The 16,926-nt window shown below is 38.7% G+C and overlaps 1 protein-coding gene across 1 annotated transcript in view; it reads right to left on the bottom strand.

Moving 5' to 3' along the window:
• Positions 1-1,026: 1,026 nt before the first annotated feature.
• Positions 1,027-16,926, bottom strand: part of EXOC5 (exocyst complex component 5) — a 41,900-nt gene continuing 26,000 nt past the window's right edge. The window contains exons 10-18 of the mRNA XM_090034268.1: positions 15,400-15,482; positions 14,698-14,907; positions 12,324-12,471; positions 9,237-9,345; positions 7,076-7,196; positions 6,192-6,278; positions 5,197-5,305; positions 4,390-4,605; positions 1,027-3,336 (exon numbers count right to left, since the gene is read on the bottom strand). Of these exons, the coding sequence (XP_089890394.1) occupies positions 3,148-3,336; positions 4,390-4,605; positions 5,197-5,305; positions 6,192-6,278; positions 7,076-7,196; positions 9,237-9,345; positions 12,324-12,471; positions 14,698-14,907; positions 15,400-15,482 (1,272 nt within the window). The 3' untranslated portion in view covers positions 1,027-3,147. The remainder of the gene's footprint in view (positions 3,337-4,389; positions 4,606-5,196; positions 5,306-6,191; positions 6,279-7,075; positions 7,197-9,236; positions 9,346-12,323; positions 12,472-14,697; positions 14,908-15,399; positions 15,483-16,926) is intronic.

Here is a 16,926-nt window from a genome sequence, read left to right on the forward strand (position 1 = left end):
TTACCATCTACATAGAGTGCTGTAGCCCTGACAGGGAAAGAAGTGGACACAACATTTACAGCATAGCTCTGTCCTTCTGAACAGATTTATGCTCTGAATAGGGAAAGCCCTTTACAATTGAATTAAAAAGATTCCAAGGTCAATCAGTAGCTCCAAAGTGAGTCACTTTAACCATTTTCCCTTCTCTAGAGGCTCATTTAAAACAAGGATAGGATCAGACAGAACGCTGCTCACAATCCTGTTTATTCTCCTCTAATGCTGATATATGTGCCAGGCTCCTGTTAATCATATTTTAAGGTCGCTAGATTTCCCCATCCACATACTGGGCTTCTACACTTACAATAGCTTATCCTGTAGATCTTTTTAGTCCATGTCATCTTCACAGTCTTTTTAAAACCCTCTGTTTCCAAATACCTAGGTCTTCCCTTTCTCCGCCTCCTCTGTTTCTCAATGTTCCTATATTTTCTACTGGTTGAGTCATGTGGTTAGAGTGGCTGCTCATTTTTTTACCCTCCATGAAAATGCAAACAGAACACAACACCAAGTCACGTTAATAAATTATAGGACTTGTAAAAAAAACAAAATAAAACAAAAAAAACACACGCAGCTCATTTCCAACCTATGATAATTTAGTGCAAAACCATTTTTACCCATTGGAGACAGCATAATTACACACACATACACGCACCTCCTCTCAAGCGTTCAATTGGCAGCTGGCCCGTTAAATGCCAATGTTCTAAGAGAGAGCATTAGAAAGGTAGCACTTTAACTCATTACATGAGCATAAAAGGGCATATTTGAATTTTGGATAGTACTTCTATTGTATTCAAAAGCTACTGGAAATATTTTCCTAAATTACATGCTATAATAGCTATAAACAGAAAAATGTATAAAGATTATAGCTTCCCCACCCCAACTCAAATTTTATTTCAAAGTAAACTTCCTGATAACTAGTCTCTTATATAAATGGTTTGTTTTGTATGGGGTTTTTTTCCCCAAGGGGTGGGAAGGGAAGGCCCACACTACTGACGGATTTAATCAGTAAAATTACTTTTATTGATTTTTCAATAGAAGGGGTCTATACAATTGAGTATAAAGATTTTTTTTAAACAAAGTGGAAATGGAATGAAATGGGAAAAAAAGGCATCTGGAGAGAATTTTTTTTTTTTTTATTGAGGAAGTGTTTACATGTCTAAGTTTTAACGTATTTGCCTACCACTTGCTGCCTCATTATTTTAAATAGGTTAAAAATGGAGAATATTGCACTGAATTTATGCGTGGAAAATACAGCTAATAATGCAAGAACACGGTGAGTACATTTTATACATCTTTAAAATAACTCACAACAAACTTACAAGACATTTTGAAGCACTTCTGTGATATGCAGTCTTAAAATGATGTTTACTGTTCTAGAAGTGTTTACAAATTGACAGTTTTTGTACAAAGATCTCATATTGGTTAGTAAAACCACAGCCTTGAAAATTGTTGGCTTTAAGTTACAGAGGTAACAGAGAGGTATAATTGGAATTCACATCAGAGCTTTCAAAAAAATGGCAACAGTACAAGCAAGTGCCTCCTCCAGTGTCCACAACTCTTTGTGGTGCTGCCATGGCCAAGAAAGAGCACTCTGCAGCCAAACAAAGCTGCCAAAGTTTCCCAGAATCCTTTGAGAAAACCTGGCAGAATATTTCTCTTGCTTACCAAGACTACTCTGTTAAATATAAACCGAAGCAAAAAAAAAGGTTTGTCAATATTAACTAGAGATGGGAAGTTGTAAAAATTTCAAAAGATTCTTATTATACGTTTGAGGAAAAAAAAGACAGTTTTTCAGAAAACCTACTCTGAAGGATGGGAGAAAGTCTAAATAACTATGCTGAATCCACAGAGAATTAAGACAGAGTGCTGGAGATGATTTGCTGAGGGATGAGATGAGTGCAGTTGGGGAGGACTCTGAAACAGTGCAGTTCCTACCTGGTTTCCAGAGGACTTCACTCTGGAAAATACCTTTGCTTACTACAGAACTGTCAACCACTGGGAAAAATTACCCCAAGGGCTTCATCATCCCCACTGCTTCATTTCAAATACTGCACCCACCATGGATCCATCATTTCAGAGGCACCTTGAGTAGATTTCTATGGTCTAAAGAGAGCACACAGAAGTAGCAGTCCCCAGTCTTAAGGTAGAGGGGTGAAAGAGCAGTTTCTGCACCTTCAGCGATGCCACATCACTCAGCAACTGAAGATGAATTCTGTTTAGAGTGGAACATTTCAGTTCTGGATTTTGGCTAGAGCGAACAGATGAATATTTCTTCCTCTGACTTCTGTTACAATCTCGCTAATATACAAAACAACATACAAGGTTCTTTTCTGGTTGACAACGGGCACCTTCACCTCTGCAGTAATGAAGTCTACAATCAACAGGGTGGTATTCAGTCAGGAACATATCGAGTTAAACGTGCCAGTATCAAACAGTAAAACAAGAGTTTTCAGGAGTTCATACAAAACTAATACATTCCAGCAGGCTTCTTACAGTTAGGTGCAAAAACCTTTACCATTTCAGTTTCACTTAAAGTTCTATACAATGAATAAATTACATCTTTCTTGGGATACTGTTACTCCTCTATCTCAAAGAAATTCCAAGCTAATTAAAGCAAGAAATTACATTGAGTGGGATAACATTTTGAAAGAATGAAATGACTTAGAAACACCAATCAAAGATAATTTGATTATGATTAGCTGTGCTGAAGTCTAAGTCATTAAAATTGATGACGGTTTTTACATAGTTCTGTTCTATGTAATCCATTACCTACGCTATGCTCTGCAGTTAACATCTAATAAATGGTATCTGTTAATTCAGGATTGAGGACTACAATACTTTCAATACACCACTTGCCCCCCTACACCAACACCAAGTAGTTTTACAGAAATTCCTCTCTGGGGAAACTTTAGCTTGCAAGGAACCTGAACTGATCGTTAGCTTATATTTGCCAACATTCTTCAAATAAAAAGTCAAGTTTAAATATGGCTGCTGCATTACTCTGAACAGTCATTGTCTTGCAAAACTTACAACTGCTATTTGATAAGAAATCATCCCCTGTGCTTTCGAATAACCAAGGCGCAGGCAAAGGTATACAGTTCTTCCATACTCTCAGCTGAAGTGGCGAGCAAGGCGAGCAGATCTATAATCAGCACGCAGCTGAACAAAGGAGTGAAGGATGTTCTTATCCAGATTAGCAAGTTGCTCTCCTGAGCAGACCTGCTTCAAGTTATCTGGGGCTACGACCAAAAGGTTGCAAAGTGCATGCAGGGTATCAAATAGCTGTAACACCAGTGGGATCTGCATTAAAAGAATGAGAGAGAATACAAGAATAAAAGTCAAAATATTCAAGTGAACTGTATTTTTACAACTAAACAGGTAAAGGTCAACTATAATGCCATGATGCTATCTTCTACTCAGAAGACTCATTTGTCATCTGGAAGCACCCAAATAAAAGTGTGGAAGTGTGAAAAATTACGTTATATCCTATCCAGTACAACTACATTTTTATTGTATACAATACAAAGATGGGGCATATGCGTCACTCCATAGCAGCAGCAGTCACCTAGTACATTAAAAGTATATCAATTAATGAAGGATTTAATATGCAAATCAGGAGCTAATCTCATAACAAGATCACTTAATTAAAAGGTGGCAAATTTCCAAGCAATAAAAGGAAATATCTGCAGGAATATGCAATTAAACTATGGAACTCATAGCCACAAGATGCTATTTGCAAAATTAAGAAAAGAATAGAATATTTACAAGGATAGGAAGGATATCTTAGAGATATAATAGCAAATGCTAACAAAATTTTGGGAGAGATCTTAACTCACATATGCTTGAGATCTTAAAGCAACCTCTAACTCAAGGTACTGGGAGGAGATCTAATATGGGGAATAGATGTGGGGTTATATTTGTTAGGGTTTCTTGCACTTTGGAAGCTTCTGGTGCTTGCCACTACTGGACACAAAATTGTGCTACGTGAGTCTGAGCCAGTATGAAACTCATAACTTTTATTTCAACGTACAATCCCATATCCACACAAAAGGACATTGAAATATTCAGAGTGTTTGTACATAACTGGGAGAGACAATGCAAATGATGTTAATAGACAGATATTCTAACATGCACTCAGGAAATAAAAAAGTTTGCTATTACAACTGACATTAAATGATCAACTATTGGACTGATAAGTGGGCAATATAAAAATATAAGTCAAACTATAAATAAAAGAAAAGACTGAGAACCACTGACTACATGCAAAAGACCATTTTTGATTAAAAATGGTTTCATTACGCATGCATTTTATGTATACCTATATTTCACCATACACAACTTAAATGCACTTACCTTGAAGTCTTTGGCACACTTCCTGTATTCAGCCACATCACAAATTGCCAGCATGCCTCCCATGCAACTATAAGAATACTGCTGTAGATGTTCATAAATAAGTCGATGAAAACGAACTCCCAGCTCCATCAGAACTGTGTCCACATTCTTACCATCCATAGACTTTCTGATCTTTTCTACCTGCTTTCTGACATAGCCACAGACCTTAACACAGGCCTTAAAAAAAAGAAAGTTAACTAGTTTGAAAAAGATTTCCTCTTTAAAAGTGATTAAGAGCAAATTCTCAGATTAAATCAACAGCAAAATATAGTAGTGGCTCCCACAGAATGATTAGCTCTTCACCTGCTTCTAGCTCTCTTCATTTTCAGTAACAAAATTGAACTGAAACATTTAAAGTACTATTCCAAATGTTACTTTTTCTGACTAAGTAACTGCCAGTGCCATAGAAAAGAGCTCAACAATTCCACATGGGAATAGAAAAGTGTCAGAGATTTGCCTTAAGTTATGGTCAATACCAATTCATAGTGTGTACTCCTCACAGAAATGGACCTGTTTTCACTGTGTTTATTCAAATTTGGTTGGGTCTGCTTAGCATCCTGCAACAAACTTGCTGGTGCTCCCACCATGTTTCAGAATCCACATCAAAAAGTTTGAGAATTCGAGTGAAAACAACTCTGAAAAATGAATCAAGTTCATATGTATTCAAATGTAAATATGCGATAGAGTGAATCAAGATGCTAATATCATTCAAATTATTTTCAAAGTGGCCTTGTATATTACAGCCACATTTGCAGTTAGTTTACTCACATTAGTGTACTGAATCAAAACATTATTTTCATCTTCTGGTTTAAAATCAGTCTTCTTTTGTTCAGCAGCCAAGATGTGCTTCATCTGTCCAATCATACAATTCAGTGTCCTTTACATTTAAAAACAGTATATTCAAAGTGAACATTTTCATTTATTTGGCTTTTACATTTACAAATTCTACTGCAATCCTATATTACAATGGCAATTGCGTAATGAAGAAGTAAACACTAATATTCATCATTGCCATTAAATGGTAGAACACCTAAATATAAAAAGCAGGGATGCTAAAAAATATATTAAAATAGACACTCTTTGAAAGTGACTCTGCATTACATTTTCTATGCAAGACAAGTCTGATTTTCTGAGGGTGGTTCGGAAATGAGTCACTCAAAAGACTTCTGTTCCAACTTCTCTTAGTCCCCGAGCACAGTAACGGTACATTCAATTAGAAAGCAGCCTATTTAAATCTAACTGTTCAGAAAGCTGCTGTGGAAAGCAGACAGAAGACCCTAAAGTGAACGTTCCGGATGTAGTTTAATAAAATTGCACTGCATGGTATTCCTTGGAACACATCCCAAAACACTTGCAAAACAAAAAGTGAGAAGCCGCTTCAGTACTGATAAATGGAAATTTCTCTTGTTTTGCATTACATCTTTCTATTTTAACTAGCTCATATTCCCTCTTTCTTCCTCACTTAAATATTATCTAAGGTCAAATAAATAGTTTATTTTATGATCTGTTCCAAAGCTGATCAAGAGATTGCTTAAACAAGATAGCAACTGATGAAGTAAGAGATAAGAAATTAAGCACGAAAAGTTTCAGCCTCCCCAAATTAGCACTTTTTGGCAAAAGTTCAATGTGATCTCCAATCCACTACCTGGATTGCAAAAAGAAATGCATTCAACATTTTTAACAACAGCTTCATAGGAAGAAACATTTCTTTTAAAAATGAAATGTAAGAAAAATGATAAAGCCATATTTAAAATTTGACTTGCCTGTCAATGCCCATGTCCAGTTTCACCTCCATTTGTTCTATTATATCCTTTTTCTTCTGAAGGCATTCAGATAACTTGGGAGAAGAGCTATGGTAATATCAGAAACAAAATAAGTAGTCAAGCATAATGCAAATTTAATTTACTCCAGGAGCTCCTAAAAACAGGAGTTTCAGGATTCCCCATCAATCCCCACCCTGAAAGGACCAGCCTAGATTAAAATGACCTGTCCTAGAAGTCAACAACTACATGATGCCCTACCTCAAAAGCTGGCTGACCTGTGCATGGATTTGGTGAACCAGAGACAGAAAATACCCTGCTGCAGTTCAGACAGAATTGTTCCTGAATGGGACATGCTACTTTTATATTGCTGCCAGACTGGTGAGCCAGTGAACAAAATAAGTTTACTGGCCACTGCAATGCTCCCTTCATCAACATGCTGTAGTATCTCTAAAAGGAGTGCCTTTTCATATTTGCTCATTAAAAAAAAGAGGCAGCAAGGATTTCTTAGGGCCTTTTGAATGCAAGATATGAAAAATGCCCTGCATTCAAAAGCTTGTCTAACTCTATTCCAACTACGCATTTGGTCCAATTAAACATATCACCCTAAGAAATCCTTGCCTTTTGCATAATTTCTGGACCATCACAGCTACATCACCACTTTTACGCTACTGATAAAAAATGTGAGTTAAACACCACCCTATCTACTGCTCCCAGCTCCAAAATCCTGAACAATTGTGGTTAAGGGAAATGTACTTTAATTAGTGTCTTGTACTAAGTAAACAACAACTGAAATTCTCTCTCTCAATTAAGACAGGGAGAGAAAGTAGTCATATAAAAATCCAAAAACTAAATAATTTCCATTCTCCTGCCCCCAGCAGACTTACCTGATTAATGGCATTAGGTGATCATTAAACTGCTTGTCAAACAAGTGGAAAACAGTATTGGCTTGGTGTACAACATCAAGGAAATAAAGGTTTGCACTCTTAGAATCAGAAGAAGGAATGCCTATGGCAGAAACATTTCATTAAGATCATTAAAAATGACCACTACAGACCGTGTATCCGAGTCCTTCCTAAGGGCAAGGGTAACATTTTTAAAGTGCCTGAATCAGTCAGAATTGGGCTCCTAAGAGCTACCCTCATTTCTGAAAATGGCTTTTAAGTTGCAAGAAGAGATTTCGTACATTTTTACCCCAAAAAACTAGACAGCATACTCCTTATATGGTATCAGGCCACACACATGGCAATGTCAAGGAATGCCTACTGACCTCAATTCTGCCCATCAAAGAATGGCAGCAAACTGCACTAAAGGTGAATTACATAGCTGCACAATATACAACAATCACTGCTGGGGCTGCTATCAGAAGCCTTGAAAATGAAGGGAGAGGGCAGCTGTGAAACAGAGAAGCTCCAGTCTTTTCTCAAGGATTCCAGCAGCCCTTTCACAGCCACTGCCCCCCTTCACTGTTTCCACTGCTGGTGAAGGGAGAACACTTAAAAACTTACAAAGCAGACAGTTGCAGCTACCACAGTTACAGAGAACAAGTAAGATCCAAACAGCGAGGCCAAAAACACACTTGAGTGATATGCAGATAACCAGATTGTTAAAACTTAAGCAATGGGCAACAGACTGGGACCGGCATTGTGCTTTGCAGCTAAATGAACTATGCACTTGTCCGGCATGCATAAGCCGAGTTCAGTGTCTACATATACACAATGCATACACTACAGTCTTCATTATGTAAAAATCACTGAATGTAAAACATGCAAGAGGCAAGGTGGCGTTTCTTATTTCGACCGACTGTGTCGTAGAGTTAGACACCCCAAAAAAAATCCTTGCCTCCCACATAATTTCTGGACCAGTTTGGCTACAACGCTACTTTTACACTACCACCATGAGTGTAAATATGAATTTTATCCTTTCGTTAAAAGGAGAAAAATGAAACAGGTCAGAAAGAAATGTTCATTCTGATTCTTGTGATGCAAAAAAAGGATTTTTGAATTTATCACTTTCTTTTAATCTCCGTATTGTTTTCTCATATGAAAGTTAAGCTTCAGAAGATACTGAGCTTTGCCTTCCAGATGCATGAAACCAACTAATTCCCTTCCACTCAAGACCATCCAACTTCCAAGCAGTTGGGAGCCGCATGCCTCACAGGCCAATCCAGCAGGGGCCACACACCCCGGGGGCTGCAGCAGCGTGAGCCACATCCCCTACCACCACTGTACCATCCACCCACATCGATCTCCCAACCCCTATACTACATGAGCACTCCACCATTGCAACTGCCTGCTCACAACCCCTCACTTTCACCCCTGCTGCACTGCACACCTGTGACCTCCACCTCTGTGCTGCACTCCTACACCCCCCCCACCCTTCTCCCCTGCTGCATCATGTGCCATGGGCTCATCCCGCTGCACTCCCCTGTCCCCCCAAGATGGGGCAGGAAGCAGCAACTGGAGGAGACAGGAGGAGGCTAAGAGACTCTGGCTGTTGTTATAGCCAGAGTGACGGTGGGTGCAGCAGCTAGGTAAGAGACTGGGGGGGTTTGCACAATTTAACCCCTGCTGGGCTGCATGTAGCCTGTATGCTACCAGGGGGATAGTCCTGCTTTAAAATAAACATTTTTGCATCAGGCCAGTCAATCAAATTCATAAGAAGTTCTCTGTAGCAAGTCTGAACACAAACTAATGAGATTAAAAATAAATTATTCAAGTGCTCAAAAATATGGATATACACCACTTCATAATGGAATCCTCAGGTACAGATAGATGGCACAATAGCATTGATGTCAAAGGATATCAATATAAAAGCTGCTGGGATGTAACTGGTACCTCTATGTGCTTCTCTAGCAGTGTAAGCGTAGGAAAATTGTTGCAATTTTAATCAAGTCTAATTGCAAAGCAAAGGGCAATTTAATTTAATTGTTGCATAACAGCTGACAGGTTCTTCTGAGTAGCAGGTCCCCTGTCCTTTAAAGCAGGGCAAAGCAGGCCTTTTAAAACAAAGTACATTTGGACATATTCTTATGTAAATTATGCTTACCAGCAAGTCCCGTTTCCAGGGCATAATCAATATGCTCAATACACAAAAATTCCACAAGCATAGAAAAAATTCTGAATGCATTCTTCGGTAAATCAGAAGGATCCGAGAGCTTTAAAAACAAAAATTTTTAAAAAATTAAATGTTTAAAAAAAAACTGAAGCTACTTTACTTCGAATGATTCCAAACAGAAAATTCATGTCACTTTAGAAAACATCATGGGACAGATCCTAGCTTGTTTAATATAACAACAGTTCCAATGAACTCAGTGGAGTGGGAACATTTACATCAAGAAAGTGAGCATCCATAAAGTCACTATCACTGACCCTATCTGAAATAAAGTGCAGCTCCAACTCTCATAGGTCTTCAGCCAAGAACCCTGAAATAAACTTCTACTCTGAGAGGCCTTCTGCAACCTGGAGACTATGCTTTAGTGTTTAAAAACACAAAACTTTAGAGCTCTTGATTCAGAGATGATACCTTTTATTAGGCCAACTAAGAAATCACACACACAAAAAAAAAAATCTTTTAAAAAGGTAAATTCTCCTTTAAAAATATTTTAGTTGGTCTAAAAAGGGATGTCATCTCTGAACCAAGAGTTCTAGGGAGTTTTGCATTTCTTTTTGTCTCAGACCAACACGGGTACCAAAGACATCTCTTTAGTGTTTAAGATTTTGTGTGAGAAACTTTCATACAATTTAGTAAAAGACAATCCTGCCTTTACAAAGCCAAGCTAGTCCTCACACTTTTTCTGACTCTAGTGATTCCTTAACATTAAACAACCTCAAAATAATACAGGTTTGTAGACATTCATCTTAATGGAGAAAATGCTACTTAAAATACACGTGCATGTGCCAGCAGGCAGTGGTGCACAGAATTTTTGATGTACATCTGCAAGGAGAGATGCACAGTTTGCATGTACAGTATGGTAACTGTGCATAAACTTGCAGGGGGCAGGGTGGACATCTAACAGTTCTTTTGCATGGTCCATTACCCTGCGCACATGTACACAGTCACTGGGATTGTACAACTGCCTATGTACATTCTGCATACATACAATTCTAAAAGCCTTGGCATAGATAGGTTATTTGACATAAGCTAGACTTATAGAGTTTAAAGATTTCCCCAGCGGCTCTTAAGGTTCTTTGCACGGCAGCTGAATGCTGGTCCTCTGTAACTTAGAATATCTGTAAAAATAAAGCTCTAGTCCTGCACATCAAGGAAGATCTGGAACTCTGGAATCTGGAGCTAATCAACAAACGTGCATTTCATTCAGGTGTCCAAACAAGGAAGAACAAAACGTATTAGCCCAGTGGTTCCCAAGGTCATGGTAAGAAGTTCACAGATAATCAGTAGATTATACTGGGCTCCAGCCCCTTTTCAGTGAAAAGTTGGACTTTGAAGGTGAAGCATGCGTGAAGTAGGCCAGTTAATAGTGGCATGGAATAAACAGGTCAGTTGAAATAAGTGTGCAAGAAACAAGTCAGTTGATAGCTAGCCATTGGTCAAACAACCTTGGGTACCATCACAGTAGACAAGCCAATACTTCAAACTCACATACATACAGTTTCTTCAAAAACTTTGAAACAAGTGATAGTTTGCAAGTTTCGACTTGAAGTCTCTTTGATAAAACATGCTTTAAAGTTTCCAGTTTTTTTAGTTATGAATGTACAACTTAGTTAATACTTGCCTAATGCTGAACATATTTGCTCTAACTTTACATACACCTGTGCATGCACACAAATAGGATTGAAACAGCTGGAAAATTTCATCCCAGAAGAATGGTTCAACAAAACATTGCACACAACTGAAAAAGGAAGGTTACAACTCAACCACAACTATACCAGATCCTGCCAATGCCCACCATTAATGACAAAATCCCAAATTTGATTGTACAACTGTACAATCTGCTGTCACTGACACTCGACCCAAAGCTAAAGTTAAAAAAAAAATAGCATTGGCTTGGTGTACAATATCAAGGAAATAAAGGTTTGTACTCTCAGAACCAGAAGAAGGAATGCCTATGGCAGAAAAATTTCATTAAGATAATTAAAAATGAACACTACAGACAATGTGCATCCAATTCCTTTCTAAGGGCAAGGGTAACATTTTCAAAAGTGCCTGAATCAGTGGGAATTGGGCTCCTTAGAGCTACCCTCTTTTCTGAAAATTGAGACCTTGATTTTTAAGTCACAAGGAGAGATTTTGTAAATTTTTCCCCAAAAGACTAGACAAGATAAACCTTATATGATATCATGCCATGTGGCAATGTCAAGGAATGTCTACTGATATCAGTTCTGGTAAGTAATTATCTGAACATCAACAGACCAATGTTGTGTATGTTTCTACTTATATGTGTGCTCTCTTAATACCAAAAATATTTAAATAATTTTTAAACGCACTGAGATGATTTTGCAAAACACAGTGTAAGGTAAAGATACATTCTAAAAATGAATGCATTTAGCTGAAAGATTGATTGTACCTTTTTTACTTTGCAATTCAATTTTAAGAGCTTTATTAAACTCTTACAGCAGTAGAGCCAAGCAGAAAATTAACAGCAGTAAAAATGGTGATTTAATAAGTAGTAAGACTCAGTTGTTGTAGAAGGCAAGAGCATTTAAACAGAGTCAAAGATGACCGCAGCTGAATGTTTGTAAGGAAAGTATCTATTTTGACAAAAATAGATAATAAAAAAAAATACAGGAATATAAAAAAAAAAGCCTACTCTCATACCAATTGATTAAAAGCAGATTTATTTTTTCTTTTTGGGGGGGGTTGGGTGGGGGTGGGGGAAGATTAGGTCAGGCATTTTGAGACTTGTTTATGTTCAAGAAATAAAATCTTTAATGCAGTCTCAAACTAGGTCAGCATGATCCAATTGATTAATAAAACAAAAAACTCCATGATCAATAGTTCATTTTGTTTAGCCCAATTATGTCTTTGCCTCTTTTTAGAATCCCACTAGTGGCTAAACATGAAATACTTTGATGATAAAGGTATACATATTTGTTTGTACAAGTGTATGTGCCCATGTTCATGTATGTCATTCAAACTATACCTGCTTACAGAGACCAGAGAAGGCTCACTTACCCTGTGACATCTTTCAAAGGCTTGCTTGGTTTCTTGTAAAAGGTTAACCACCACTTCTTGGGAGAGGAAGGTTTCTCCATGGGTATCAATACTTGGACCCAAAGGCAAATTTGTGCGTTGTCTTATTCTCTCCTTGAGATCTTGAATACTAGGAATACAACACATTAATGAAAGCAATTTTAATGTTCAAGTTTAACAGTGCATTTGTAATATTTTAGCAGTTAACCTGATAAAAATATAAGCTTAAAATATAACTTTAGTGAAGCTTTTCAAAGTTGCCAGAACCAAAAACTTAACAGCACAAGTAAAAGAACATGCATTTCCCCTCTGATGATACACGCAGTCTTGCCCCATAATCGCCCCAAAAGGTATTTCCCACTTCAGACTGTAAGAAGTTTCCACCAAATTTAATGGAATTCATATGCTACAGTGGGAGTTTAGCTTCCTAGAGTCTTTTACTCTTTATAAGACTGTTAGAGGCCAGAGATAGAGAAACAGTTCTATAACCCTGCATTTATAAAGCAGCCCGACCCAAACATGTCCTGATTCACCTTTATGGTGAGTCACCACTCCAGTAACCTCAATACATCTACTCTCAAATGCAGCTCCCCTACCCCCCACTAAAAAAAAAAAAATTCATATTTACTTGTCCTCCCCCTCAATTCATAATTTTTCTTTTCCTCCTCTTTCCTCAATCATCTCTTTTCTGTGATCCATCAAATCTATACCCCGACAGCAGTTCTTCAAACAAATCTGAACCTCTCTCTGGTGGTCAAGTTTGTACTCTTCTCTCCTCCTAGCTGCTCTAGGACTTTATTATCTGTGAGGGTCCTGAGTTCAGTTCTACCCCCACCATGGCAGCTTCCGCGGTCTTAGGGAATTATTGTATAGGAAGGAGAAGACAGAAGCAACTGCTAGGTCTCACAAAGGAAAGAACTGAGCAGAAGAGTATGGCACAGAACAGCAAGAGGCCTCCATCTAATACCAGTCAGCACAGATGAAGGAAAAAACAGGACCACTGCAGAGAGGGACAAGTAAGCCAAGCTGCCAATCATCATTCCTTCTCTCGCATGTCTTCAGAGAAATGAAAGGCCAAAAGATTCAAAGTGGATCTATTGCAGCTGCTCCTCCACTTGCTCTGCTGCCAACTCTCTCTTCATATCCAGAATTCAGAACATGGATGTTGGAACATCAGCTATATCCAAATCAGGTGTAAGGCTTTTCTCCTAGTGTAAAAAAGCGTTGTTTTCCTCCTAACATAAGGGTTAAAGTTTCCTTGAAACCACAGTGTCTACAATGTGGTCCTAATTATCTATAACTGCCCACCTGCCCTAGATGAGTATGTTTTTCGTATATGGGAGGGACACCACCCACCCTCCCAAAACCCTGAGTGGTAGAGAAACTAAACAAAACATGCTTACATTAACCAATACCTTTTTTTTAAGGATACCAACAGAAATGTTCAAATTACACAGACTTTAGGCTCTTACATAAAGTTTAGGGCTGGCCCATCCTATCCTGCGAAACCTGCAGCTGCAGGGGACCCTGCAGCTAAAGGGGCTCCCTGCATCTGGCCACGTGTCACTTGCCACCTCCCCCCCCCACCCCACTGGCTTCACGTCTGGCCACTCGCCACCCTCTCCACCCCCGCTCACTGCTGCCACCAGCTTCTTCAGGGCAGGGGGCCCCAAAATGGTGGGCCAGCCCTGATAAAGCTCTACCACTATTATCTTAAAGAACAAGAGCAATTACTGTTTTAAATATTTTAGAAGTTGAATAACAAATCTCAGAAGTGAGAGAGGGCTGAGCACGTGGGCATCTGACAAGATGGAAACAGGCTGTACCATGTACTGAAGCAGAATTGTAGGTGCCTAGGTAATTGCTGGCAAAAATGTAGGCACTTACACGGTTTGGCAGGAATTTTGACATTGACACTCTTAGACTTGGATGCCAAAGTTCCAGCAATTAAACACCTAAAGGCTTGGTGTGGCTCTGGGCTTAAGAGAAGTCGCTAGCTATATTAATCTGAAGTCAGGCAGAAGGCATGGTAGGTTTGTACTTCGTACATTTAGTTAATCAGAAATGCATAAGCTTTAGTAAGCAACAGCCGGGCAACCTCACCACTTGATCAAGACATTCAACACATGGTTCTTTCATCTCATGTAATTATTTAATGGACAGATGTATCAGGTTTCATTTTTATTTCAGGGAATAGACTTTTTAGTGTAGGGAGACATTAAGTGACAATACAACAAAAAAAAAATGGTTCTGTCAACAAATTTTAACCAGTTCCTCACAAACTAGAATGACAGTTACTGTTTTTTTCCTCTAAGTTACGGTAAATCTTTTCTCTTTTAAAACAAGAAAAACTTACCCGCCAGTGCCAATGGACCTCTTCTGGTGGTTTTTAGAGTCGTAATAGCGTTGCAGAATCATAGCGCTCCTATTTTTCAAATAACCAGTTTCTACCTCAATGTAATTTTCCAAGTAGGAAAGGAAAATGGATTTGATAAGCTTAGACAAGAAAGTCTGCTTATCAGTGCCCAAGTTGAACTCCATCAATTTGCTTGAAAGATTAGTAGTTCTTTATGCAAAAGAAACAGGGAAAAAAAGTTGTATTCATACAAGTTCTATTATTACATATTTGCAATGAACAATGGGGTCCCAATGCCAATTTGAACCTCTGGCCACTACCAAAATGAAAGCATTTTGTATAATTCATATTAGATTACGTATAGAACAACTACAATCAAATTGGTAGCAGTGAAATAGTGACAGGTACACTTTTCACAGTAAGAGAACAGGCTGTTATATACTTTAAGAAACAACTATTTCAGTCTCTGAATCTTTGGGGGTGGGGGGGAAAGAAGCTCTAGTGGGCATTTCTATGAAGTATATTATCAGTTTCTCTAAGGGACTCAATTGAAAAAGGGATGCCTGTCGAGACTGAAAAACATTAAAATATTTCAATTATTGATGAACCTTAAAAGTTGGACTGCCCCAAAGTTTCAGGAATAAGCAAACCTATTACAAGATGCTACTTACAACAAGATATTGATGATCAAGTTATAGCTACCTTGTGTACAGCTCATAGAGATTCTTAAGATATTGCTCTGCATCTGATTTCCTGTGTTCTTCTAACTGGTCCTTTACATAACTCTATAAATCAGAAACATAACTGGAGGTATAATTTCAGTTTTGAAGAATATCAACAGCATTTAATATTTTCTACAATAAGTCCTTTCAGGAACATTTCACATATTACATAAAGTAGTCATACTTAGTTTTAATCTAAAATGTACAGAGATCTTTCATTTAGCTCAATGGTTTTAGATCAACACAACTTTAAGGAGGCTAATTTAGAAACAGACTTAAGCATCTTGCAGTGATTGCAGAAGACCTGCACTTGAAACATTCTTGATCTGCTTTGCACAAGACCCAATACAGCAAAGTCAAAGGGTCTGATAGCCAAAAAGTGAAAAAAGCCTAGAGGTCCTTTGTGCATTCTTGTATGTACAAAATACAGCAAATGAAAAGATGGATGTTTTAGACACATACTTGCTTGCCAAAATGCTTATAAAAGATGCCTAGATGCTAAAGTCAGAAGGGACCTCAATAGATCATCAAGTCCAACCCCCTACCTAGGCAGGAAAACATGCTGGGGTCATATGACCCCAGCCAGATGCCTATCCAGTCTTCTCTTAAAGACTCCCCCAAGGGAGAGGAGAACGCCACTTCCCTTGGAAGCCCATTCCAAGTTTTGGCCACCCTTACCGTGAAGAAGTTTTTCCTGATGTCTAATCTAAAATCTGCTCTCTGTCAGTTTGTGACCATTGTTCCTTGTTACCCCAACAGGCGCCCTGGTGAACAGAGCATCTCCAATCCCCTGCTGAGTCCCCCTAATGAATTTGTAGGTAGCCATAAGATCACCTCTCAGCCTTCTCTTGCAGAGGCTGAAGAGGTGCAGGTCTCTCAGTCTCTCCTCACAGGACTTGTCCTGTAAGCCCCTAACTATATGAGTGGCCATCCTTCTGGACCCTCTCAAATCTATCCACATCCTTCTCGAAGTACGGTGCCCAAAACTGGACCTGATACTCCAACTGCGGTCTGACCAATGCTGCATAGAGGGGAAGTATCACCTCCTTGGTTCTATTTGTCATGCATCTGCTGATGCATGATAAAGTGCAGTTAGTTTTGCTGATGATTATGTCACACTGATGACTCGTGTTCATCTTGGAGTCCACTATGACTCCAAGATCCCTTTCTGCTTCTGTGCTGCTGAGAGGGTCACTTCCCAGCCAGTAGATGTGCTGGATATTTTTGAGCCCTAATTGCAGCACTCTGCACTTGTCCTTGTTGTACTGCATCCTATTGTGTACTTCCCACTTTCCTAACTGGTCCAGGTCTGCCTGCAATCATTCCCTACCCTCCAAGGTGTGCACTTCACCCTGCAATTTAGTATCATCCACAAACTTGGACAGAGTACATTTCACACCCATATCCAAGTCACTGATGAAGATATTGAAGAGTACTGGTCCAAGGGCCAAATCTTGTGGGAACCCACTACCCACATCCTTTCAGATCGATGCCGATCAGTCTACCA

The sequence above is a fragment of the Crocodylus siamensis genome, chromosome 2 (genome assembly GCF_052110815.1).
Source record: "Crocodylus siamensis isolate JL-2025a chromosome 2, ASM5211081v1, whole genome shotgun sequence".
Classification (NCBI taxonomy): domain Eukaryota; kingdom Metazoa; phylum Chordata; order Crocodylia; family Crocodylidae; genus Crocodylus; species Crocodylus siamensis.